The 26,677-nt window shown below is 37.0% G+C and overlaps 1 protein-coding gene across 6 annotated transcripts in view; it reads left to right on the top strand.

Annotated features, from left to right (window-relative positions):
• LOC127972951 (NLR family CARD domain-containing protein 3) overlaps window positions 1–26,677 on the top strand; it is a 44,963-nt gene that overhangs the window by 9,237 nt on the left and 9,049 nt on the right. The window contains exons 3-6 of one of the 6 annotated variants that reach the window (XM_052576974.1): window positions 10,281–11,911; window positions 12,032–12,205; window positions 12,777–12,955; window positions 13,087–13,376. The exons of 2 other annotated variants lie outside the window; for them this stretch is intronic. In XM_052576974.1, coding sequence (XP_052432934.1) covers window positions 10,281–11,911; window positions 12,032–12,205; window positions 12,777–12,955; window positions 13,087–13,088 — 1,986 coding nt within the window. In that variant the 3' untranslated portion in view covers window positions 13,089–13,376. Of the gene's footprint in view, window positions 1–10,280; window positions 11,912–12,031; window positions 12,206–12,776; window positions 12,956–13,086; window positions 13,379–26,677 lie in introns of those variants that run through there. 3 more of the 6 variants (XM_052576976.1, XM_052576977.1, XM_052576979.1) reach the window with 3 other exon arrangements.

Raw genomic sequence — 26,677 nt, forward strand, 5'->3', positions numbered from 1 at the left:
TTGATACATAAAACTTGTGTGATGACTATATTTGTTAGATAAACGATTTGTAAAATGGTGTAAGCCTGTGTCGAATAAAATCGACGCGAAAGCAGCTTAAGGTCGAATCCTATTTCAACGTTGCAGGGTTCTATATTAATCTAAAGCGCCTTAATATAAATCACTAAAACGATGAACTATCTTCAATTATTGTTGTTCTGCTTAGTTAGACTATTATTCTGACTCATGCAGCTTTAATGTTTTGTTTTTTGTTGTTTTTGGATTGTATGTTGCTGACACCATATCTACCCACCTCAGTGCTAATGACATTTAATAATCGTTAAAATATGAGAATCCTTTAAAGCAAATATATATATAAATATATATATATATATATATATATATATATATATATATATATATATATATATATATATAAACAATAATTATAACTAGAAACAATATCTATAATTAAGACAATAGAATACAACCCAGCAATAGAATATAACCTTCATTGCTAAAAAAAAAAAACCTTGTAAGTGTCTTTGCTCAGATCAGTTACAATCATAAGTGAACTTGACTTGTTCAAATAACATGTTTTTAATGGCCTTAATCCATGCCTCCTGTCTCTTGTTGTTTACTCAATCAACTCGTTAAATTTCAGTTTACTCAATAGCAACATTTCTACATGGAAGTTCATAAACATTCCCTGTGGCTAAATTTCTAATCGAATTACTGTGATCGTGTTTAATAGCTATGTCTGAATCAGTCTTTCTGTTATTTCCAGTCAGAGTCGGGAAGATCAGACTAATCAGACACACCAAGGGAATAGTGGGGATTAAAGTCCGAAACCTGGCATAAAATAATCTAAAAGATCAATCGGGACATTTCCCAATCAGTGTGGGGAAAGTGTACTTTGGAAATGTAATAGGTTACAGATTACAAGTTACCATATTTAAAATGTAATAGTAGTGTAACTTTTTCAAGTACTTTATTAATGTAACTGATTACTTTTACTTTTTGACTACTTTTCTAAATTTCTCTAATGAATGTTTATTTGCAAATGTTAAAGGTCCCGTTCTTCGTGATCCCATGTTTTAAACTTTAGTTAGTGTGTAATGTTGTTGTTAGAGTATAAATACTATCTGTAAAATTCTAAGTTCGCTTTACTTAGTTTTGTCGTGGCCACGAATAATAACTCGTGGGAACATGATATGTCGTGGACATGAGATATTAATTTCGTGGCCTCGAGATGCCATGTTGAGGAAACAACATCCATTTCTCTTGGCCATGACTTCTTATGTTGAGGGAACGACATGTTTTTCTCGTGGCCACGAGTTTAATGCGTAAACAAACCTGCGTGACCATAGCAACCTGGGATAATCAGAGATGGAATCATTCTTATTTTATTTAAATACATCAACTCAAATACGGTTATCTAATAAGCATACGTCCTATTCCGCGCACTAAACTCCTGAAACATTGGTGTCTTTGAAACATTGCAGTCCCTTTGTATATGATATGACGATAGTTTTCTCAAAATAAGAAAAATGCTCATGAAGTGACTTAGAGCAGTTCTAGAGATTGTTTAAGTGTTCATGTACTCATATATTGAGGCTGAAAACACAGTGAGCTTCAGGATGCCTATGTGTATTAACTGAAACCCATTATTATCTGTCGGAGGCCGCAATTTCAGGAACGCATTTGTAGGATTGCATTTCTTGGACCCTGGTTTTTTGTGACAGCGCCACCTACCGAGTCTGAGAACCGCAGTCCCTGGACCACATTTCTAGGACCCTAGCTTTGGAGGACTGAAAAAAGTGCCACCTGCGGCAGTATTTTCACCCAGTTTTAACAACTTAAGAGTTTTAGAGGTTGTTTTTTTTTTTAAAGGTTTATTTCACCAAAATACTACTTTCTTTTATTGTAATTAAACTAGAGTCCTAGGAATGTGGAGTAATTGGGTAATTATTGGGTCTAAGTAACATAATATAATAACTAATAAAATCAGGGGTGGTAAAAGTACTCAAAAGTTATACTCAAGTAAAAGTAGATGTATCTAAATATAAAATGACTCCAGTAAAAGTAGAAAGTCCTCCATTCAAACATCACTTGAGTAAAAGCACAAAAGTATCCAATTTAAAACATACTTAAGTACCGGAAGTAAAAAGTAAATATTCAAATTAACGGTAAATATCAATAATTAACCAGATCAGTTGTTTTGGGAGTGACATGCAGTGTTTTAATTGAACAAATTATGAGATTAGATACTTTATAATTTGTTAGATTTACAATCAAAAGAGACAATGAAGAACCTTATCGCAGTATAGGGATTGAACTTTCAATAGACATGTTCCATAACATCATAGCTGCATCAAACAGAAGATGTGCAAGAGACAAGGTAAGACTGTTTCAGAATATCAATGAGGAAGAACCACCTCTTTAAAGAGTTAGTTCTCCCAAAAATGAAAATTCTGTCATTCGCATTTTAGGGGCTAAATATCACGTTATTGGTATTGTCGCTTCGACCTGCGGACGTGAAAAACAACCAAAGACTTGGCACTGGTTGGCATATACTACACAGAGCCGTATTTCACTGACAATCTACACAAAATCGATTTTTTTTCTCGATTTTGAAAGCGATTTTGTGTTAGTTGTCGGTGGACTACGGCTCTGTGCAGTAACTGCCGCTCCACCTGAACCAGTGTTGCCAAGTCTGTGGTTGTTTTTCATGTCCGCCGGTCGAAGAAACCCCAATCCCAATAACTTGATATTTAGCTCCTAAAATGTGACTTTTACCAAAACAACCCTTTCAATAAACGTATATTTTAACCCCCGAGAAGCAATTTTTTTTTATCGGGGAACCTCCTGGAAACGCGTTTTTGGCTAGTTTTGGACTAGTTCTGAGAAGCAACTGGTCAGGATTTGTTGTGAAACCTGGCAACCCTGATCTGAAGGCATGTGCTGGAAATATATACTACTAATTACAGGAGCGTTACTGATGAGATGAGCATGAAAATCGCATTCGACACAGCCCTATTGAAATTTCATCCACCCGTGGCAAGCAAAGAAGACATCTCAGCCAATAAGAATCTCCGCGAAGTCGTGCGTTCTTTTTTTTTCAAAAGAAAACCAAATTTTTCATTGGTTTGTAAAATCAGTGTAATAAATACTTGAAGCAGGCATGGGGAAATGTATCGGAGTAAAAAGTAAACTTTGTCTTTAATAAAGTATTGGAGTAAAAGTGAAAGTAGATGCAAATAAAACATACTCGAGTAAAGTACAGATCCCCGAAAAAAATACTTAAGTAATGTAGCAAAGTATTTTTACTTCGTTACTTGCCACCACTGTGTAAAATAAACAAGGAATCATGGCAGGAGTCTTTTCAGTCACTAGATTAACCACATTTTCAAGTTCAGAGGGAAGACACAAGGATGACTCTGGGGTAGATTTAAGATTGTGTATATTATATTACAACAGTTGAACTTGAACACAAACAAAAACTAATTTCTTCATGACGTGAACCTCATTAGAAAGAACTTCATGGACAACATCTTCACTGACTCCTAAGAGAGAGAAAGCGAGGGAAGTGAATGAAATAAGGAACATTTAGATGAAAATGTTCTACTCTCTGATTTTAAATTTGATATTTAAAAGATCTTAGTGCACACACATATACAATACACAAATAATTATATAAATCTTCATACCAATTAATGTTTATAATACTGTTAAATATGGAAGCATATGGGTAGCAATATTCAATTTGGAATGTAATATGCAAAATGACAATGCATTTCTGTATTTACATTTACATTTTCCAATACATTTGTGCAATGTATGGTGCAAAATGAAAATTAAATTACATAATTTTCATTTGCCATTTCATACACCAGTTTTAATATGTAAAATGAATACTAATTTGAACGCTTTATAAGTTGCAAAATTTAAATGAAAATGTATTACAGAAATTATTAGACATGTTCAAGCAAAAATTGTGGCAAAATTATAATTTAAATGCTGTTTTTCTTAAATGCATTAACACTTAGGACACTTAGGATTGCACTTTCATTCAGTGTCCCGCAATGAATGTAGCAAAATTCAAAGTGCACACTGAAAACGCATTCTGAGCCGATCACGTGTCTGCCCCCTCCTGCCATGTCAATCACTGGGTGAACAAGGCGGGGCTTGCAGAAGGTCAAAAGACTCAAATCTCAAGAAGAAATGTATATTTATTTCTTTGATTATTTAATTAGCATTTTCTGTATGCTTTTATCTTTGGACTGATAACGTCAAATAATTTTATGTGACAGAGTCAGCGCTGTAATATCAATGTGTTCCTAACTTCCTATTGGTCAGTTTAAGAGTAGCTCACCTTAGCCTAAACAGTTATCCTGCTCTTAACCAGTTTTCCAGCATAAGTTGCCACAGTGACTGAGTTATGGTCATTTTGCATTATGAAACCATATTTTTATTATGAAAGACACACATCAGTTGATGTCACCAAGCGCTCTTGTTTGCTCTATTACAGTTCAGTCCAGCAAAAGGGATCAGATTCTCAAGAGCTGTGTGTCCAAGAAGAGTTGACTGATCTATAGATCCTGCACTAGACATGAAGGCTGGAAACAAACCACGTGGCAGGTACACAGTTGCTTATGGTTTTACCATGACCTCTTGTGGTCTCTTAATGGTTTTATAAAATAGCAGCAGTATAATGAAAAACCCAACCAATATTCATTAAATATTGGGAATTTTGTAAATTGGTTTATATCTGTTGTGTTAAACATAAACATTATTTGTAATTGTACGTATTGTTAAATAAATTAGCCACAAAAATTAGTAAACAAACATGGTGGGGATAATATCTAACTTCCAGTTCTGCATTTGCAGGTTCTTGCTCATGGATTCACATTGTAAAGGATGAATATATGATAACTTAAAGAGTTAAATGTAACCTCTGTTCTGTTATAGGTCAGTTAAGCGGAAAAGATCAGGTAGAAAGTCCAGCTGTGTGTCTATGAAGAGTGACTGGTCTATAGATCCTCCACCAACCTTTAAGGATGCAGACCAGCAGACTGTCAGGTACATTGTTGCTTATGGTACTGGACAGTCTCTTAATGGTTTTATAAAATGGCAGTCAAAAACAAAAAAATAAGAATTTGATAAACATTTACATTTATCAATGATACTAACTATAAAAAAGAGTGCAAATAAGTTTATCACCATGGTTCTCATAAGAGAACCTGGAGATCTGGGCCCAGTTGTGTAAACCATGTTAAGACTGTGTCTTCAGAACTACCAGTTGCCAAGAGTTAATCAGTCTTACTTTTCCAATACAAATAAGAACAATGTACCTTTTCATAACTGATTTTAAAACGCTTTGACCAGTCTTGAAGAAAAAAAAAATGTAGATAGATGCATCTCTCCCTTGGTCTGGACCTCACTCTGCACATATGGTGATTTGCATTGTATGGCTCGGCATGGTTTGCGTTTCCACTGCAGTTTAATACCGCTTTAAGTAGGTGGGATTAAACGTGTCACGGCCAAGAGCTGAGCAAACTCCTGAAAAACTTTCATTCTGCATCACCCCATCAAGCTCTTGCTGGATCCGTTCCTCGGCTATCAACTAGAGCAGGGGTGCCCAAACTCAGTCCTGAAGGACCGGTGTGCTACCGAGTTTAACTTCAACTTGCCTGAACACACCTGCTGGGAAGTTTCTAGTATGCCTAGTGAGAGCTTGATTGGCTGGTTAAGGTGTGTCTAATTGGGGTTGGATCTAAACTCTGCAGCACACTGGCCCTCCAGGGGCCCGTTTTTCGTACGTCGCTTATTACATCCGAGATCAAATGACACATCCAAGATGATATCATCGTGCTAATCATGATCCGGCTAATGTGTATGATTAGTATCGCTGGATTGAGTTATCTGAGATAATTGCGCGTTCATGTGTTGGTTTAAAAGGGGATATGTATCGATACACGAAACCATGATCAGCAGTGCAGCTATTGGCTGGTGGCAAGACTACAATGTAATGACATCATATAATTTAAAATGACACCCAACGAAAAACTTGACAAATTTCTGGACTTTTATAAGGAAACAGCAAAGCAAACAAAACTACATAAATGTTATAATAGATACATGTTTTTATTTTATTAGAATTTTTTTCATGATTCCCAATAAATTAGATTCGCAATTTATAATAGTTGTGCAGTCTTTACATTTTTATTTCAATGTAGAAATTATCTATTCATTTCATTTTATATTTGGAAAGATTTGTTATGTGACAGCATTAATGAAAGTTTCTTAAGGGTCAATATCATGTTATCTGCATCTCCTGTGCTCCATCAAGCCACTCTTATAATAGCAGTCATCACTCAAAATAATGCACAACTCTATTATCTGTATAGCATGTGTGTAAGAATCTAATACAATTATGAAGTAATAATTTTATGACAAATAAATATTTCAGTGAGTAAAACTGTCTGTTTATAGTAGGCTGTTATGGACTACAAAGCATTTTTATATTATTTTTTAATAATTTTTTTAATGATTATTATTTTAAATTATTGTCCCTGGATCAGTATGATACTCTTGTAATAAAGTAGCGGTGGTAGCAGACATATTTTGAGTATCAGTTCTGATTGAAAAGAAGCGATCTAATATGGAGCCAAAAGAGTCTCAATAAAGATAAATGCACACACTACATTCCCATATGCACACACAGGATACACAAATGCGCACAAAATTCACAAATGCACACACAAAATTTACAAATGCACTCAAGATTCACAAATGCACGCAAAATTCAGAAATGCACACCCAAAATTTACAAATGCACTCAAGATTCACAAATGCACAGGACAAGATTCAGAAATGTATTTCTGATGCACACACACATATATCTTGATTTACAAACTGCTTGCGGTCTGTGAACTTCACTGCACATGTGTGTGAATTTTGAGACTCCCCTGACTTGGCTCTACACACAAATGCCTTTTTTTAAACCGGGAATGATCTGCAACCAGTCAGAAATCTCCCTTGTTTTAGCCAATCACAAGAATGCACTTCACTTGGGGGATTGTTTACTTATAAGCCAATCAGCGAACGACTCACTTTCATCAGCGAACGACTCACTTTCCTCACGCACCGAACGATTCACTTTCCTCAGCGAACGACTCACTTTCCTCACGCAGCGAACGACTCACTTTCCTCAGCGAACGACTCACTTTCCTCACGCAGCGAACGACTCACTTTCCTCAGCGAACGACTCACTTTCCTCACGCAGCGAATGACTCACTTTCCTCAGCGAATGACTCACTTTCCTCAGCGAAAGATTCACTTTCCTCACGCAGCAAACGACTCACTTTCCTAAGCAACGACTCACTTTCCTCACGCAGCGGACCACTGACTCTCTCTTCATGTGGGGACCGAATATTATAATTAAAGTGCCTTCTATATTGCATCCAAAAGAAAATTTAGATATATTTAAATATTCAAAAAGGTGTAATTTTTTTTTTACTTTCATTAAAAGATTTCAATAAAATGAAATAATTGCCTATTGCAAATTTATGAATCTGGGGTTAACTTTTTTTCTGCAGTCACAGGGCTATATGTATTGAGACATTTTTAAATGTATATTTTGTAAAAAATAATAAAAAATAAACCTGAATTGTAATCTAAACATCTGTATTTTCATACAATTTCATAAATATGTAGGCTATAATATGCCGCACCACAGGCATATTGCAGTGTGTGAACGCATTCATGTGATTGGCTTATAAGTATAAGTAAACAATCCCCCACGTGGGGTGCGTTCTTGTGATTGGCTAAAAGAAGGGCGATATCTGATTGGTTGCTGATCATTCCCTGTTTAAAAAAAAGCATTTGTGTGTAGAGCCAAGTCAGGGGAGTCTCAAAATTCACACACAAATGCAGTGAAGTTCACAGACCGCAAGCAGTTTGTAAATCAAGATATATGTGTGTGTGCATCAGAAATACAATTCTGAATCTTGTCCTGTGCATTTGTGAATCTTGAATGCAATTGTAAATGTTGTTTGCATTTCTGAATTGTGTGGGCCCTATCTTGCACCCAGCACAATTGACTTTGTACACCGACGCATGTGTCATTCCTATTTTGCACCCGCGCAAAGCGCGCTTTTCCCTCCACAGAAGCACGTCGCTAAACTAGTGAATGAACTTGCGCTCCCTGGGCGGTTCAGCGCAAAAAAGGAGGCGTGTTCCGGCGCAAACGATCCCTGGTGCTATTTTGTTGTTCCATTAAACAATTGCGCCACTGACCAGAAAAAACCTAGTCTAAAGTCAGTGGCGCGTTGCGCGTTGTTCATTATGCTATTTTAAGGGCGCATGCTTGACCATAATGTATAGCGTGCACAACGCGCATACACTTTGCTCATGTAATCTACACAGATGCAACAGTTATTTTTGCAAATCATAAATTGTTACACTAAAAAAATATTAACACATGAGATGACGGAAATCATTGTGGTGTGCCACGAAGATGTGAAAAAAAATAGGCATAAAACTAGCTCACAAATTATTCAGGCTAATTATTCTCCCATCCCCATACAACACAACTTCTCTGTCTTTCACTGCTCTTACAAGAACATCAGTCTCCTCGGCTGTGAACCGCTCCTGGCGTGCGCCTGGTAAATACGCCATAATAATAGCAATCCATAATGGAACTTGCGCACCTGCTTTTAAAGGGAATGTTGGATGACGCTCTGATTGGTTTATTTCACGTTACGCCCAAACCACACCTATGAATAATGAAGCTACTTCAGACCAACCCATTTTAGATTTGCGCCGGGCGCAAGAACCATTTATCCCGCCGGGAAAATAGCAACAGCGCCGAGACCCGCCCACAAACTTACTTGCGCTTCGCGCTTTGACACTTGCGTTTCAGATCGTTAAAATAGGGCCCTGTGTGTATTTTCTGAATTTTCTGTGCATTTCTGAATTTTGTATGCATTTGTGAATCTTGTGTGCTTTTTAAATTTTGTGTGTGCATTTGTACATTTTTTGCGCATTTGTGTATCCTGTGTGTGTATGTATGAATCCTGTGTGTGCATATGTGAATGTAGTGTGTGCATTTCTTTATTGAGACTCTTTTGGCTCCATAATCTAATCCTGTTTACATTAAATAAGCCTGCTCCCGAGCAGGTTTAAGCTTATGGACCTGTTGCTATGACAGCAGCTCGGGGATGAGCTTCGAAGAACCAAACGATCCAAGATCACGCCAAATCGTTAACATTCAAATCCAGCTAACTGAGTTAGCGACGTACAAAGAACAGGCCCCAGGACTGATATTTGGCACCCCTGAACTAGAGGAATGTCTGTGGTTCCTCAACAGACCACAAAATAATTTTTTGGTTGTAAAAAAAGGTGTTGCTAGTTCAGTGACAAAGGTAGTGGCGATTCTCTCCAGCCAATCAGTGATCAGCAGGAATTACATCACATTTTGGTAACCGTACGGCTTGCTTGGATCCTCAGCCGAGGTGGTACTGAAAAAAGTTCCAGGTACTGTACCCAGTGGAAAACTCCCCAAAAGTGAGCTGTACCAAGCTGTACCGAGTCATACCCTGCATTGGTAAAGCACCAGTAGTGTGACCCATTAAATATTGTATAACTATAAAATATAAATTAATAACAGTGATAAAAAATATGATTTTTTAACAAAATAAAAAAGTGTTAATAATACTATAATTTTAAAATAAAAATACAATTATTTTATAGTAAACTTAAAATGTAAAATGCTAATATTAACCTTTTTAATATACATTTTTATTATTTTAAGACTTTACATTGGCAAGCTTTTACTTTGGCAGGTTGTCTGCTATTAAGTATAGATTCAAAGTATCTGATTTATTTACTTTATGCTGTTTTAAGGCGAACCCAGCAATCCTCAGCTGTAACAGAACCCATCAGTAAGAAAATGAAATATGATGAGTCGTTGAATCAACGACAAGACATCAATGAAAGCGAGTATCCTGGTGTCAGGTAAAATACAAGGTCTTGATGCTGCAAAGATTCATCAAATCATTTAGAATCAATAACATGCATATCCTTCCCTTCAGTAGACTTCTGCACTTTTATACATGTAATGTGGTTAATTTTACAGCCATGAAGACCTCAACAAATTAAGATCCAATTTGAAGAAAAAGTTTCTGTATCTTTATGAAGGAACAACAAAGCAAGGAAACCAAACCCTTTTAAATGAGATCTACATAGAGCTCTACATTACAGAAAGTGAAACTGGAGAGATCAGTAATGAACACGAGGTGAGACAGCTTGAGACACAATCCAGGAGAACAGCAACAGAGGAAACACCAATCAAATGCAGTGAAATCTTTACAGCTTTACCTGAACGAGACAAACCCATCAGAACTGTGCTGACAAAAGGAGTCGCTGGCATTGGAAAAACAGTCTCTGTGCAGAAGTTCATCCTGGACTGGGCTGAAGGACAAGAGAATCAGGACGTCCAGCTCATATTTCCACTTCCTTTCAGAGAACTCAATCTGATGAAGGACAGAACACTCAGTCTTTCAGATCTTCTTTATGACTTTTTCCCTGAAACAAAAGAAATAGAAATATCTAGTGACAAATATAAAGTGTTGTTCATCTTTGATGGTCTGGACGAGTGTCGTCTGTCTCTGGATTTTCGGAGTAATGTGAGGTTGTGTGATGTAAGTGAATCAGCATCAGTGGACGTGCTGCTGAAGAACCTCATTGTGGGGAATCTGCTTCCCTCTGCTCTCATCTGGATCACCTCCAGACCAGCAGCAGCTGATCTCATCCCCTCTGAGTGTGTCCATCGAGTGACAGAGGTACGAGGCTTCAGTGAGCCACAGAAGGAGGAATACTTCAGGAAGAGAATCAGTGATCAGAGTCTGGCTGATAGGATCATCTCACACCTGAAGTCTTCAAGGAGTCTCTACATCATGTGCCACATCCCAGTCTTCTGCTGGATTTCATCCACTGTTCTGGAGAAGATGTTGAGTCAAGCAGAGAGTGGAGAGATTCCCAAGACTCTCACTCAGATGTACACACACTTCCTGATGGCACAGATTAACATCAAAGACATGAAGTACAACGAGAAGAAGGACACAGACAAAGAGATGGTTTTCAATTTAGGAAAACTTGCATATGAGCAACTGAAAAAAGGCAATGTGATCTTCTATGAGGAAGACCTAAGAGAGTGTAGCATTGATGTGACAGAAGCATCAGTTTACTCAGGATTGTGCACTCAGATCTTCAGAGAGGAGTTTGGCTTGAATCAAGTGAAGGTCTTCTGCTTTGTTCATCTGAGCGTTCAGGAACATCTAGCAGCTCTATATGTGCACCTCTCCTGTACAAACAACAACATAAATGTGTTTGACTCAGACAGAAAACTTGGTTTGTTTTCTAGAATTAAGAACTGGTTTCTATCAAAACAGGTTTCATTATATGAGCTGCATCAGAGTGCAGTGAATGAGGCTCTACAGAGTACAAATGGACATCTGGATCTTCTCCTGCGGTTTCTTCTGGGTCTGTCAGTGAAGTCTAATCAGGGTCTTCTACAAGGACTAATGAAACAGACAAGAGGGAGCTCTGGGAGCAACGAGGAAACAGTTGAGTACATCAAGAAGAAGATCAGCAGCAGTCGCACTCCCAAAAAATCCATCAATCTGTTCCACTGTCTGAATGAGCTTGGTGATCATTCAATAGTGGAGGAAATACAACAGTGTCTGAACTCTGGAACATTAGCTGAAGCCAAACTCACCTCTGTGCAGTGGTCAGCCTTAGTGTATTTCTTGTTGACAGAGCAAACGAGCGATGTGTTTGAGCTGAATAAATTTGTTGGAAGAGAAAATGCATCGGATAAAGACGTTCAGAAGCTGCTTCCTGTGATTAAAGAATCCAGATCAGCACAGTAAGTAACACTGAAAAAAACATGGAAAAGCATAATAGGACTATTTAAGGTTTGTTGTTGTTGTTGTTTTATTGTTACAGTGTTGAATTTACTGTACCTAAATGTTCAATCTCTCTACAGTTTGGATGGCTGTAATATCACAGCTAAAGGTTGTGCTGCTCTGGCTTCAGTTCTGAAATCAAACCCCTCAAACCTGAGAGAACTGGATCTGTCTGGGAATAAAATACTAGATTTGGGCATGAAGCATCTCTCTGATGGACTTAAGGATTCTCACTGTAAACTGGAGAGACTAAAGTAAGATCATCTCTTTAATGCTTTTTATTCCTGTGTGAGATAAGTGTGTGTCAATTCCTGTGTGTCAAAAGTGACAGTAAATACATGTACTGTATAATGTTACAAATGATTCCAGTTTTTTTTTAAATCGCTGTTCTTTAGAGTTCATTACTCATCAAAGAATCCTGAAAAATAATTTGACAATTTCCACAAAAAATATGAAGCATTTATAATTAACAGAAATGTTTCTCAAACAGCGAATCAGCATATTAGAATGAGTTCTGAAGGATGATGTGACACTGAATTTATCATAATTACTTAATTCTTCAGCTTTGAACACAATAAATTAGATTGGAACATATTACAACGGGAAACAGTTATTTTAGATTGTAATAATATTCAAAATATAACTGTTTTTACTGTATTTTTTTTTACTGTTTAAACACTAAGCTTCTAAAAGGCTGTGCGGTGATATAAAAGTAATAATAGTAGTAGTCAATTTACCAGTTCTAAAAACTTGAAATGAACAAAGATTGTCTTAGGATCTTGAGACAAAATGTTTGAGAGTGAGAATTGTCCTTGTTCTCTACAGGTTGAGAGATTGTGGGGTCACAGGTGAAGGTTGTGCTGCTCTGGCTTCAGCTCTGAAATCAAACCCTGAACACCTGAGAGAACTAGATCTGTCTGAGAATAAACTAAGAGATTCAGAAGTGAAGTTACTTTCTGATCTAAAAGATGATCCAGATTATAAACTGTCAGAACTATACTATTGTGAGTATATTTTTATTATACACTTTTGATATGAATATGCTAATATCTCTGGCTGTGTTTTTTCTGAAATGAATCTGCTGATGTGATGTGACAGCAGTAATCTCTCATACTGTCTGTGTGTTTTACTTTAGGACTGAGTATATAGACATCAATCCTGTTTCCTCAGGATCAGCTGATGTTGAACAAGGACCTGATACAGAGACGTCACAATCAGCAGAGACTGAAATAATTATCAACCTAGCACCTGTGTATTTTACTTTATATTTCTCATGGATTGATGTAAGACCATTACATTACCAGCCGGCTGGTTTTGAAATAGCATACTATTCCTTCTATTTCTGCTAAATAAAGATAATATTGCAGAAATAGTACAAGTAATTTTATGATACTGTAGATAGATGCCATTTCTTTTGTAAGTATTGTTTGTTCTCTGTTTTGGGGTTAGAGTTAGAGAAGTTAAGATGCTTTTCTTTTTATCTGTTTATTTTTAAGTAATTTAGTGGGTTTTAGTTTAGCTATTTTAGCCTGGTCCATTGCTGAAGTCAATCAGTTTTTCTTTTCTTTTCTTTTCTTTTTTTTTTTTTTTAAATAATGTTGTTTTGTGTTTGTGTATTTCTCATGGATTAATGTAAGACCATTACATTACCAACAGGGTGGTTTTGAAATAGCGTACTATTCTTTCTATTTCTGTTAAATAAAGACAAATATGGCAGAAATAGTACAAGTAATTTTATGATACTGTAGATAGATGCCATTTCTTTTGTAAGTATTGTTTGTTCTCTGTTTTGGTGTTAGAGTTAGAGAAATTAAGATGCTTTTCTTTTTATGTATTTAATTTCTTTTAAGTAATTTAGCGGGTTTTAGTTTAGCTATTTTAGCCTGGTCCACTGCTGGAGTCAATCAGTCTTTTTTTTTCTTCTAATTAATGCTGTTTTGTGTTTGTGTATATTTCTTCCAAGACATTGTTAGATCCCAGTGTTGTCTGTCGTAGCTATACAAGGATTTGTTTTCAAAATCTGTATCATAGCTATTAAACTATTTCATGTTATGAATTTAACCTCAGTGTGATCTTAAACCTGTTAACTGTCACCCCGTCCCGTATACGGGACACCTACATTTACTTCACTATAGTGAATATATATTACAATTAAATCTAATCTAATCTTGACAAGCTATATATTGTTGTAAAGGTCTAAGACTCCCAAATATATATTTTACCAATGTTTTTTGTTAAAATTATATAGGAAAAGTAATGGATTAATTTCTGACAAGAGTGCACCCTCATAAATCTACATGATAACAGGAGTTCTGACCTTTGTTAAAAAAAAATTGACTTCTTCGTTGCCTTGTTCTCTGTCACATTTTAGAAATCATCAGAAATGTTATTTCAACTGAAAGCTTAAAATCTCAAAATTCATCCTTCAAAACCCATTTTAAAATCAGACATTGCATTACCATGTAAATGGTACATCAATATCATGTTACAAAATGTTTTCATTCATGAATGATAAAAATTTCAGTTTGGGTCGTGCACTACAAAGTCGGTGTTAAAAAATGTGAGTGACAGTTCAGGGGAAAGTAAATCTGAGTTTGTGGCAGAGATGGGGACTCGAGTTTGAGACTCGGACTCGAGTGCGACTTAAGTCGCACAAACAGTGACTTCAGACTCGACTTGAGACTCGTCCTCGAAAGACTTCAGACTCGACTCGGACTCGAGCTCCGGGACTCGTGAACAATGTTAATTTTTAGTAAACGTCAGATGAGCTCGCTGTTAGAGTTGTGACGTTCGCGAACGAACCGATTCTTTTGAACAGCTCATAAACATGAACGATGGGAGCCGAGTCACGGCTGGAGGGGAGCCGTTCTTTCTGTCGCTCTTTTTTCCTATGCGTGTTTCAGAGCGCGTGTTTCACACAGATGCACACAAATGAGCTCCTCCGCGAGACAGAACAGTTATAGGGGGAGGGGCGCACCCAGCGTAGCTTTGTTCATTCTTAAGCCAGACAAGAGGTGTGCAGCTATACAGCCAGGACAGACAGAAGGCCATTACTGAATCCATAAATGCAAAATACAGATATTAACTTAAAAGTAAAGCATTCTTGGTGTTTTTGTCATGTTGCAATAGCCTGTTTACACTGATTATATACCAAAATCAAAGTTGATATTGTATGCTAATAAATAGAGTTGTCATAATAACATATTACATGCTTTGAATTCCTTATATAGCTATGCAGTGTTCTAAGCAGCTTGGATGGGTCGCTGTACGTGATGCAACATTTATTATAACCAGAGACTTAATATAATAAAGAGACTTGAGACTTGACTTGGACTCTAGCTCAGAGACTTGTGAGCATCTCTGGTTTGTGGTGACTTCAATTAAAATAAATTACTATAATCTTAATTCTGTCGGAGAGTCAGTCAGTAATCAGAGTTCTACTGGAAGGTTAACCCTGCCTGGTTTACATGTTTCAAAATGATAACCAGTTACATACATTAATAAAGTAATTAAAATAGTTACTACTTATTACATTTTAAATAAGGTAATCTGTGGCCTGTTAAATTTCCAAACTGACCTGCTCAACACCAATCTAAGGATGTTAGGATGACAAGCATGTTCCAATTACAAATGGAGGTCGACCAATTTTGGATTTTACTGATACAGATAGCTAGCCACAATAATACAGATGAATCATCCAATGCTGAACAGAAACTAAAATGGTGTTCAATTAAAACATTTTAAAAAAGGACTGAACCATACTTTGCAATTTAATACAACATTTTATTTATAAGTCAGTTCACAGTTTTTTAATGTTGACAAAAGCAAGTTTTTAAATGTTGAAATTAACACACTCAAACAAGGAGCAAAATTTATATTCTACAGCTTTTATCAATCTTAGTTAATGTTACAAATGGACTATTGCATTCTTTCATTCACTTTATTTATAGAGAAGTTTAACTTTATTCTGTTATGGCCAATGACTATAACTTTGTACCTACCTCACTTAGTCAGGTGCCTCTTTTTGGTGATGTGATATATTTCAGACTGTCGAAGACATTTTCAATCACACTGACGCTCTCTCGGCTGTTACAGTCCAGTTCTGTCACAGAAAAACTGGTGTGATTTATTATAACGCAGAATAAATTAATGTCTGTCAGATAATGTTGCCATTTTATGAGTGCTATAAAAAATAAATCGTGCGCTTAAAAAACAGTAGGCTGTATATAGCAGTAGGCTCAGTATTTGAATGAGCTCCTTTTACATTATACTCCTCTACGTCCGCTACGTTCTCATAACTCAGGCAATTTGATAATACCTAGAATATCAAAATCAACTGCGGGTGGCAGATCCTTTTCCTATTTGGCGCCTAAACTCTGGAATAACCTACCTAACATTGTTCGGGAGGCAGACACACTCTTGCAGTTTAAATCTAGATTAAAGACCCATCTCTTTAACCTGGCATACACATAACATACTAATATGCTTTTAATATCCAAATCCGTTAAAGAATTTTTAGGCTGCATTAATTAGGTAAATCGGAACCGGAAACACTTCACATAACACCCGATGTACTTTCTACATCATTAGAAGAAGGGCATGTACGCTAATATTTGTCTGTTTCTGTCTTATTCCGAGGTCACCGTAGCCACCAGATCCAGTCTGTATCCAGATCAGAGGGTCACTGCAGTCACCCGGATCCAGTACGTATCCAGACCAGATGGTGGATCAGCACCTAGAAAGGACCTCTACATCCCTGAAAGACAGCGGAGACCAGGACAACTAAAGCCCCAGATACAGATCCTCTGTAAAGACCTTGTCTCAGAAGACCACCAGGACAAGACCACAGGAAACAGATGATTCTTCTGCACAATCTGACTTTGCTGCAGCCTGGAATTGAAGTACTGGTTTCGTCTGGTCAGAGGAGAACTGGCCCCCCAACTGAGCCTGGTTTCTCCCAAGGTTTTTTTCTCCATTTTGTCACCGATGGAGTTTCGGTTCCTTGCCGCTGTCGCCTCTGGCTTGCTTAGTTGGGGTCACTTCATCTACAGCGATAACGTTGACTTGATTGCAAATAAAAACAGACAATATTTCAACTGAACAGAGATGACATCACTGAATTCAATGATGAACTGCCTTTAACTATCATTTTGCATTATTGAGACACTGTTTTCCAAATGAATGTTGTTCAGTGCTTTGATGCAATGTATTTTGTTTAAAGCACTATATAAATAAAGGTGATTGATTGATTGATTACAGCCAATCAGAAACGTCTTCCGGGCACATTACGTAATTCATATTCATAAGCCAAGTGTGGTTTTTGGAGCCAGATACACTCACCTAAAGGATTATTAGGAACACCATACTAATACTGTGTTTTACCCCCTTTCGCCTTCAGAACTGCCTTAATTCTACGTGGCATTGATTCAACAAAGTGCTGAAAGCATTCTTTAGAAATGTTGGCCCGTATTGATAGGATAGCATCTTGCATTTGATGGAGATTTGTGGGATGCACATCCAGGGCACGAAACTCCCGTTTCACCACATCCCAAAGATGCTCTATTGGGTTGAGATCTGGTGACTGTGGGTGCCATTTTAGTACAGTGAACTCATTGTCATGTTCAAGAAACCAATTTGAAATGATTCAAGCTTTGTGACATGGTGCATTATCCATCAGTGGTACATGGTGGTCATAAAGGGATACAGTTTTACCACCAAATTTGAATGTTACTCCTTTTACCCCTAGACCATTTTAAGAGGGTTGCATGGTCAGAAACAATGCTCAGGTAGGCCGTGGCATTTAAACGATGCCCAACTGGCACTAAGGGGCCTAAAGTGTGGCAAGAAAACATCCCCCACACCATTACACCAGCACCAGCAGCCTGCACAGTGGTAACAAGGCATGATGGATCCATGTTCTCATTCTGTTTACGCCAAATTCTGACTCTACCATCTGAATGTCTCAACAGAAATCAAGACTCTTCAGACCAGGCAACATTTTTCCAGTCTTCAACTGTCCAATTTTGGTGAGCTCATGCAAATTGTAGCCTCTTTTTCCTATATGTAGTGGAGATGAGTGGTACCCGGTGGGGACTTCTGCTGTTGTAGCCCATCCACCTCAAGGTTGTGCGTGTTGTGGCTTCACAAATGCTTTGCTGCATACCTCGGTTGTAACGAGTGGTTATTTCAGTCAAAGTTGCTCTTCTATCAGCTTGAATCAGTCGGCCCATTCTCCTCTGACCTCTAGCATCAAGAAGGCATTTTCGCCCACAGGACTGCTGCATACTGGATGTTTTCCCTTTTCACACCATTCTCTGTAAACCCTAGAAATGGTTGTGCATGTAAATCCAAGTAACTGAGCAGATTGTTAATTACTCAGACCGGCCTGTCTGACACCAACAACCATGCCACGTTTAAAATTGCTTAAATCACCTTTCTTTCCCATTCTGACATTCAGTTTGGAGTTCAGGAGATTGTCTTGATCAGGACCACACCCCTAAATGCATTGAAGCAACTGCCATGTGATTGGTTGATTAGATAATTGCATTAATGAGAAATTGAACAGGTGTTCCTAATAATCCTTTAGGTGAGTGCATATGTTACATTGTCATCACCATCGGACCGATGGCATCGTTGTGTTATGACGAGAAGCATCAATGCCGTTTTATTAGTCTTATCTAAAACATACTGTAACGTTACACATTAACTAGAAAAAAAACATATCAGGCTAAAATTATTTCTTTCCAGATAACATGGAAGAAACCATTCTAGTCTCATAGGGCTTATAGCCTTAAGGTTTTTTTTCTAGTTAATGTGTAACGTTATTATATGTTAAGATACTGCAGTACAATCCAAAAGTGAAAGAGTTACAGTTACCGGAGCCATTTTCCTTCAAACAACTGCATCAAGTTATCATAGGACAAAAGTAAGTATGAAAGATAATATTTGATACATAAAACTTGTGTGATGACTATATTTGTTAGATAAACGATTTGTAAAATGGTGTAAGCCTGTGTCGAATAAAATCGACGCGAAAGCAGCTTGAGGTCGAATCCCATTTCAATGTTGCAGGGTTCTATATTAATCTAAAGCGCCTTAATATAAATCACTAAAAATATGAACTATCTTCAATTATTGTTGTACTGCTTAGTTAGACTATTATTCTGACTTATTTTTTTAGTTTTTGTTTTTGGATTGTATGTTGCTGACGCCACATGTACCCACCTCAGTGCTAATGACATTTAATAATCGTTAAAATATGAGAATCATTTAAAGCAAAAAAATCTATATATATATATATATATATATATATATATATATATATATATATATATATATAAACAATAGTTATAACTAGAAACAATATCTATAACTAAGACAATAGAGTTTAACCCAGCAATAGAATATAAACTTGTAAGTGTCTTTGCTCAGATCAGTTACAATCATAAGTGAACTTGACTTTTTTCAATAACATGTTTTAATAGCCTTAATCCATGCCTTCTGTCTTTGTTGTTTACTCAATCAACTCGTTAAATTTCAGTTCACTCAATAGCAACATTTCTACATGGAAGTTCATAAACATTCCCTGTGGCTAAATTTCTAATCGAATTACTGTGATCGTGTTTAATAGCTATGTCTGAATCAGTGTTTCTGTTATTTCCAGTCAGAGTCGGGAAGATCAGACTAATCAGACACACCAAGGGAATAGTGGGGATTAAAGTCCGAAACCTGTCATAAAATAATCTTAAAGATCAATCGGGACATTTCCCAATCAGTGTGGGGAAAGTGTACTTTGGAAATGTAATAGGTTACAGATTACAGAAGTTACCCTATTTAAAATGTAATAGTAGTGTAACTTTTTCAATTACTTTATTAATGTAACTGATTACTTTTGATTACTTTTGGACTACTTTTCTAAATTTCTAATGAATGTTTATTTTACAAATGTTAAAGGTCCCGTTCTTCGTGATCCCTTGTTTTACTCTCTGATTTTACATTTCATATTTAAAAGATCTTAGTGCACAAACAAATACAATACACAAATAATTATATAAATCTTCATACCAATTAATGTTTATAATACTGTTATTGAATATGGAAGCATATGGGTAGCAATATTCAATTTGGGATGTAATATGCAAAATGACAATGCATTTCTGTATTTACATTTACATTTTCCAATACATTTGTGCAATGTATGGTGCAAAATGAAAATGAAAATTAAATTACATAATTTTCATTTGCCATTTCATACACCAGTTTTAATATGTAAAATGAATACTAATTTGAACTCTTTATAAGTTGCAAAATTAAAATGAAAATGTATTACAGAAATGATTAGATATGTCTAACATGTTCAAGCAAAAATTGTGGCAAAATGATCATTTAAATGCTATTTTTCTTAAATGCATTAACACTCACAGTCAAGACAATTACGATTGCATTTTCATTCAATGTCCCACAATGAATATAGCAAAATTCAAAGTGCACACTGAAAATGCATTCCGAGCCGATCACGTGTCCCCGCCCTCCCGCCATGTCAATCACTGGGTGAACAAGGCGGGGCTTACAGAAGGTCAAGAGACTCTAATCTCAAGAAGAGATTTATATTTATTTCTTTGATTATTTAAGTTGCATTTTCTGTATGCTTTTATCTTTGGACTGATAACGTCAAATAATTTTATGTGACAGAGTCAGCGCTGTAATATCAATGTGTTCCTAACTTCCTATTGGTCAGTTTAAGAGTAGCTCACCTTAGTCTAACAGTTATCCTGCTCTTAACCAGTTTTCCAGCATAAGTTGCCACAGTGACTGAGTTATGGTCATTTTGCATTATGAAACCATATTTTTATTATGAAAGACACACATCAGTTGATGTCACCAAGCGCTCTTGTTTGCTCTATTACAGTTCAGTCCAGCAAAAGGGATCAGATTCTCAAGAGCTGTGTGTCCAAGAAGAGTTGACTGATCTATAGATCCTGCACTAGACATGAAGGCTGGAAACAAACCACGTGGCAGGTACACAGTTGCTTATGGTTTTACCATGACCTCTTGTGGTCTCTTAATGGTTTTATAAAATAGCAGCAGTATAATGAAAAACCCAACCAACATTCATTAAATATTGGGAATTTTGGAAATTGGTTTAAGTCTGTTGTGTTAAACATAAACCTTATTTTTAATTGTACGTATTGTTAAAGAAATTAGCCACAAAAATTAGTAAACAAACATGGTGGGGATAATATCTAACATCCGGTTCTGCATTTGCAGGTTCCTGCTCATGGATTAACATTGTAAAGGATGAATATATGATAACTTAAAGAGTTAAATGTAACCTCTGTTCTGTTATAGGTCAGTTAAGCGGAAAAGATCAGGCAGAAAACCCAGCTGTGTGTCTATGAAGAGTGACTGTTCTATAGAACCACCACCATACTTGAAGAATGGAGACCAGCAGATTGTCAGGTACATCGTTGCTTATGGTATTGACCAGTCTCTTAATGGTTTTATAAAATGGCAGCCAAAAAAAAAAATATATATATATATATTTTATAAACAATTACATTTATCAGTGATAATAACTATAAAAAAGAGTGCACACAAGTTTATCACCATGGTTCTCATAAGAGAACCTGGAGATCTGGGCCCAGTTGTGTAAACCATGTTAAGATTGTGTCTTCAGAACTACCAGTTGCCAAGGGTTAATCAGTCTTACTTTTCCAATACAAATAAGAACAATGTACCTTTTCATAACTGATTTTAAAACGCTTTGACCAGTCTTGAAGAAAAAAAAAAAAAGATGTAGATAGATGCAACTCTCCCTTGGTCTGGACCTCACTCTGCACATATGGTGATTTGCATTGTATGGCTCGGCATGGTTTGCGTTTCCAATGCAGTTTAATACCTCTTTAAGTGGGTGGGATTAAACGTGTCACGGCCAAGAGCTGAGCAAACTCCTGAAAAACTTTTTCATTCTGCATCACCCCATCAAGCTCTTGCTGGATCCGCTCCTCGGCTATCAAAGAGAGCAGGGGTGCCCAAACTGGGTCCTGAAGGACCGGTGTGCTGCTAAGTTTAGCTCCAACTTGCCTGAACACACCTGCTGGGAAGTTTCTAGTATGCCTAGTGAGAGCTTGATTGGCTGGTTCAGGTGTGTCTAATTGGGGTTGGATCTAAACTCTGCAGCACACTGGCCCTCCAGGGGCCCGTTTTTCGTACGTCGCTTATTACATCCGAGATCAAATGACACATCCAAGATGATATCATCGTGCTAATCATGATCCGGCTACTTGGGTTCTTCGAACACACCTGTTGTGTATGATTAGTATCGCTGGATTGAGTTATCTGAGATAATTGCGTGTTCATGTGTTGTCTTAAAAGGGGATATGTATCGATACTCGAAACCATGATCAGCAGTGCAGCTATTGGCTGGTGTCAAGACAGCAATGTAATGACGTCATATAATTTAAAATGACACCCGACGAAAAACTTGACAAATTTCTGGACTTTTATAAGGAAACTGCCAAACAAACAAAACTACATAAATGTTATAATAGATACATGAAACAGATAATATATACATGTTTTTGTTTTATTAGAATGTTTTTCATGATTCACAATAATTTAGATTCACAATTTATAATAGTTGTGCAGTCTTTACATTTTTATTTCAATGTAGAAATGATCTATTCATTTCATTTTATATTTGGACAGATTTGTTATGTGACAGCATTAATGAAAGTTTCTTAAGGGTCAATATCATGTTATCTGCATCTCCTGCGCTCCATCAAGCCAATCTTATAATAGCAGTCATCACTCAAAATAATGCACGACTCTATTATCTGTATAGCATGTGTGTAAGACTCTAATACAATTATGAAGTAATAATTTTATGACAAATAAATATTTCAGTGAGTAAAACTGGCTGTGTCTACAGTAGGCTGTTATGGACTACACAGCATTTTTATATTATTTGTAAATAATTTTTTTAATGATTATTATTTAAAATTATTGTCCCTGGATCAGTACGATACTCTTGTAATAAAGTAGCGGTGGTAGCAGACATATTTTGAGTATCAGTTCTGATTGAAAAGAAGCGATCTAATATGGAGCCAAAAGAGTCTCAAAGATAAATGCACACACTACATTCACATATGCACACACAAAATTTACAAATGCATGCAAAATTCAGAAATGCACACAAAATTCAGAAATACACACACAATTCAGAAATGCACACAAAATTCACAAATGCACACACAAAATTTACAAATGCATGCAAAATTCAGAAATGCACACAAAATTCAGAAATACACACACAATTCAGAAATGCAAACAACATTTACAAATGCACTCAAGATTCACAAATGCACAGGACAAGATTCACAAATGTATTTTTGATGCATACACACATATTTCACGAGTTCACCCTTACATCTAATCTGAAGGCAAATAGTAGGCATATTTTGACGTGCTGTCCTGGGGGAGGGGTCCGGGCCCGGAGCATAGCCCGAACCCAAATAACTCCCCCTATCCCTAATTTGGGATAAATAGATTAGAAGTGAGGAGTTGGGGTGGAGGAGGGTTGCCGAAAAACTGTCGTGGGACAGGAGGTAGGAAGACTGGATATATATACGCTTGCGTGCTATTTAAGATGATTAGCTAAACGAGATGCACCTGTGCCAAATTGGATGATTATCTGATCGTGCTTCTCCCGAACTTTGTTAATAAAACCACATATCTTGATTTACAAACTGCTTGCGGTCTGTGAACTTCACTGCACATGTGTGTGAATTTTGAGACTCCCCTGACTTGGCTCGACACACAAATGCCTTTTTTTAAACCGGGAATGATCAGCAACCAATCAGATATCTCCCTTGTTTTAGCCAATCACAAGAATGCACCTCACATGGGGGATTGTTTACTTATAAGCCAATCAGCGAACGACTCACTTTCATCAGCGAACGACTCACTTTCCTCACGCAGCGAACGACTCACTTTCCTTAGCGAACGACTCACTTACATCACGCAGCCGGCAACTCACTTTGCGCAGCCGGACACCCACTTTGCACAGCAGGAGACTCACTTTCCTCTCGCAGCGAACGACTCACTTTCCTCATCGAATGACTCACTTTCCTCACGCAGCCGGAGACCCACTTTTTGCAGCCGGAGAGTCACTTTCCTCACACAGCGGACCACTGACTCTCTCTTCATGTGGGGACCGAATATTATAATTAAAGTGACTTCTATATTGCATCCAAAAGAATATTTAGATATTGCAAATTTATTGCAAATTTATGAATCCATGGTTAACTTTTTTTTCTGCAGTCACAGGGCTATATGTATTGAGACATTTTTAAATGTATATTTTGTAAAAAATAATAAAAAATAAACCTGAATTGTAATCTAAACATCTGTATTTTCATACAATTTCATAAATAAGTAGGCTATAATATGCCTCACCACAGGCATATTGCAGTGTGTGAACGCGTTCATGTGATTGGCTTATAAGTATAAGTAAACAATCCCCCACGTGAGGTGCATTCTTGTGATTGGCTAAAAGAAGGGCGATATCTGATTGGTTGCTGATCATTCCCTGTTTTAAAAAAAAGGCATTTGTGTGTTGAGCCAAGTCAGGGGAGTCTCAAAATTCACACACATGTGCAGTGAAGTTCACAGACCGCAAGCAGTTTGTAAATCAAGATATATGTGTGTGTGCATCAGAAATACATTTCTGAATCTTGTCCTGTGCATTTGTGAATCTTGAGTGCAATTGTAAATGTTGTTTGCATTTCAGAATTGTGTGTATTTCTGAATTTTGTGTGCATTTCTGAATTTTGTATGCATTTGTGAATCTTCTGTGCTTTTTAAAGGGGGGGTGAAATGCTATTTCATGCATACTGAGTTTTTTTACACTGTTAAAGAGTTGGATTCCCATGCTAAACATGGACAAAGTTTCAAAAATTAAGTTGTACGTTTGAAGGAGTATTTCTGTTCCAAAAATACTCCTTCCGGTTTGTCACAAGTTTCGGGAAGTTTTTTTCGAGTATGGGTCTATGTGACGTTAGATGGAGCGGAATTTCCTTATATGGGTCCTGAGCACTTCTCCCGGAAGAGCGCACGCTCCCGTATAGCAGAGCACTGAGAGCACAACAGACTTCACTGATCAGAGCGAGAGCGTCGCTAAATGTCACAGAAGAAGTGTGTTTTTGGTTGCCAGGGCAAGACAACCCTGCACAGATTACCAAAAGAGAAACAGCATTAAGGGACCAGTGGATGGAGTTTATTTTTACAGAGCATCAACGGAGTTGTGCAAGTATTTGTGTTTGTTCCCTGCATTTTCGAAGATGCTTGTTTTACAAACAAGGTCCAGTTTGACGACGGATTTGCACATCGTTTATTTCTTAAGGATGATGCAATCCCAACGAAAAAGGGTCACGATCGTGTGTTGGAACCGCAGGCGGTGAGTAAAAATGCTTCAAATATCTCTGTGTTATTAACTTAGCTATCGGCGTGTAAGCACATCAAGTAAACAACATGCGATGTTGTCATCAAACTGCACTTTCCACATGTAACGTTACAGCTTAAAAAAAAAAAAAAAAAAGAAGACGACAAAGTGGAACTTAGTCATTTTCCAAAACCGCTAAGCAAATATATACAGTTTCAGTACATACCACATAGAGACGTTGTTGCTGATGCTGCTCTTGTTAAATTTCAGCCTCTGGATCTGATTCTGGATCATAAATATACGCTGAATCTGACTGTTAGCAGTGGTTTGTTTTGGTTGGTTTTGTCCTCACGGTAATGTCACAGCTAACAAACGCTCTCAACGCAAAAGCCTACTGGCGCTCGTGATTCTTTAGTTCCGGACACACATCACGCCTCCAGCCGGTCGTGTTTTTCCGGGAAAAATCGGTACAGATCTTTCTCTTATGAATATAATAAAACTAAAAACTTTTTGGAGTTATGAAGGGTGCAGTACTACTCTATAGGTACTCAAGATTAACAGGATATTGAGTGAAAACGAGCATTTCACCCCCCCCCCCCCCTTTAAATTTTGTGTGTGCATTTGTACATTTTTTGCGCATTTGTGTATCCTGTGTGTGTATGTATGAATCCTGTGTGTGCATATGTGAATGTAGTGTGTGCATTTATCTTTATTGAGACTCTTTTGGCTCCATAATCTAATCCTGTTTACATGAAATAGTGACGTACAAAGAACAGGCCCCAGGACTGAGTTTTGGCACCCCTGAACTAGAGGAATGTCTGTGGTTCCTCAACAGACCACAAAATCATTTTTGGGTTGTAAAAAAAGGTGTTGCTAGTTCAGTGACCAAGGTAGTGCCAATTCTCTCCAGCCAATCAGTGGTCAGCAGGATTTACATCACATTTTGGTAACAGTACGGCTTGCTTGTATCCTCAGCCAAGGTGGTACTGAAAAAAGTTCCAGGTACTGTACCCAGTGGAAAACTCCCCAAAAGTGAGCTTTACCGAACCGTACCGAGTCATACCGTGCATTGGTGACGCACCAGTAGTGTGACCCATTAAATATTGTATAACTATAAAATATAAATTAATAATAGTGATAAAAAATATCATTTTTTAACAAAATAAAAAAAGTGTTAATACTATTATTTAAAAAAAAAATACAATTATTTTATAGTAAACTTAAAATGTAAAATGCTAATATTAACCTTTTTAATATACATTTTTATAATTTTAAGACTTTACAT

This window comes from Carassius gibelio, chromosome B15 (assembly GCF_023724105.1).
Source record: "Carassius gibelio isolate Cgi1373 ecotype wild population from Czech Republic chromosome B15, carGib1.2-hapl.c, whole genome shotgun sequence".
NCBI classification, from domain to species: Eukaryota; Metazoa; Chordata; class Actinopteri; order Cypriniformes; family Cyprinidae; genus Carassius; species Carassius gibelio.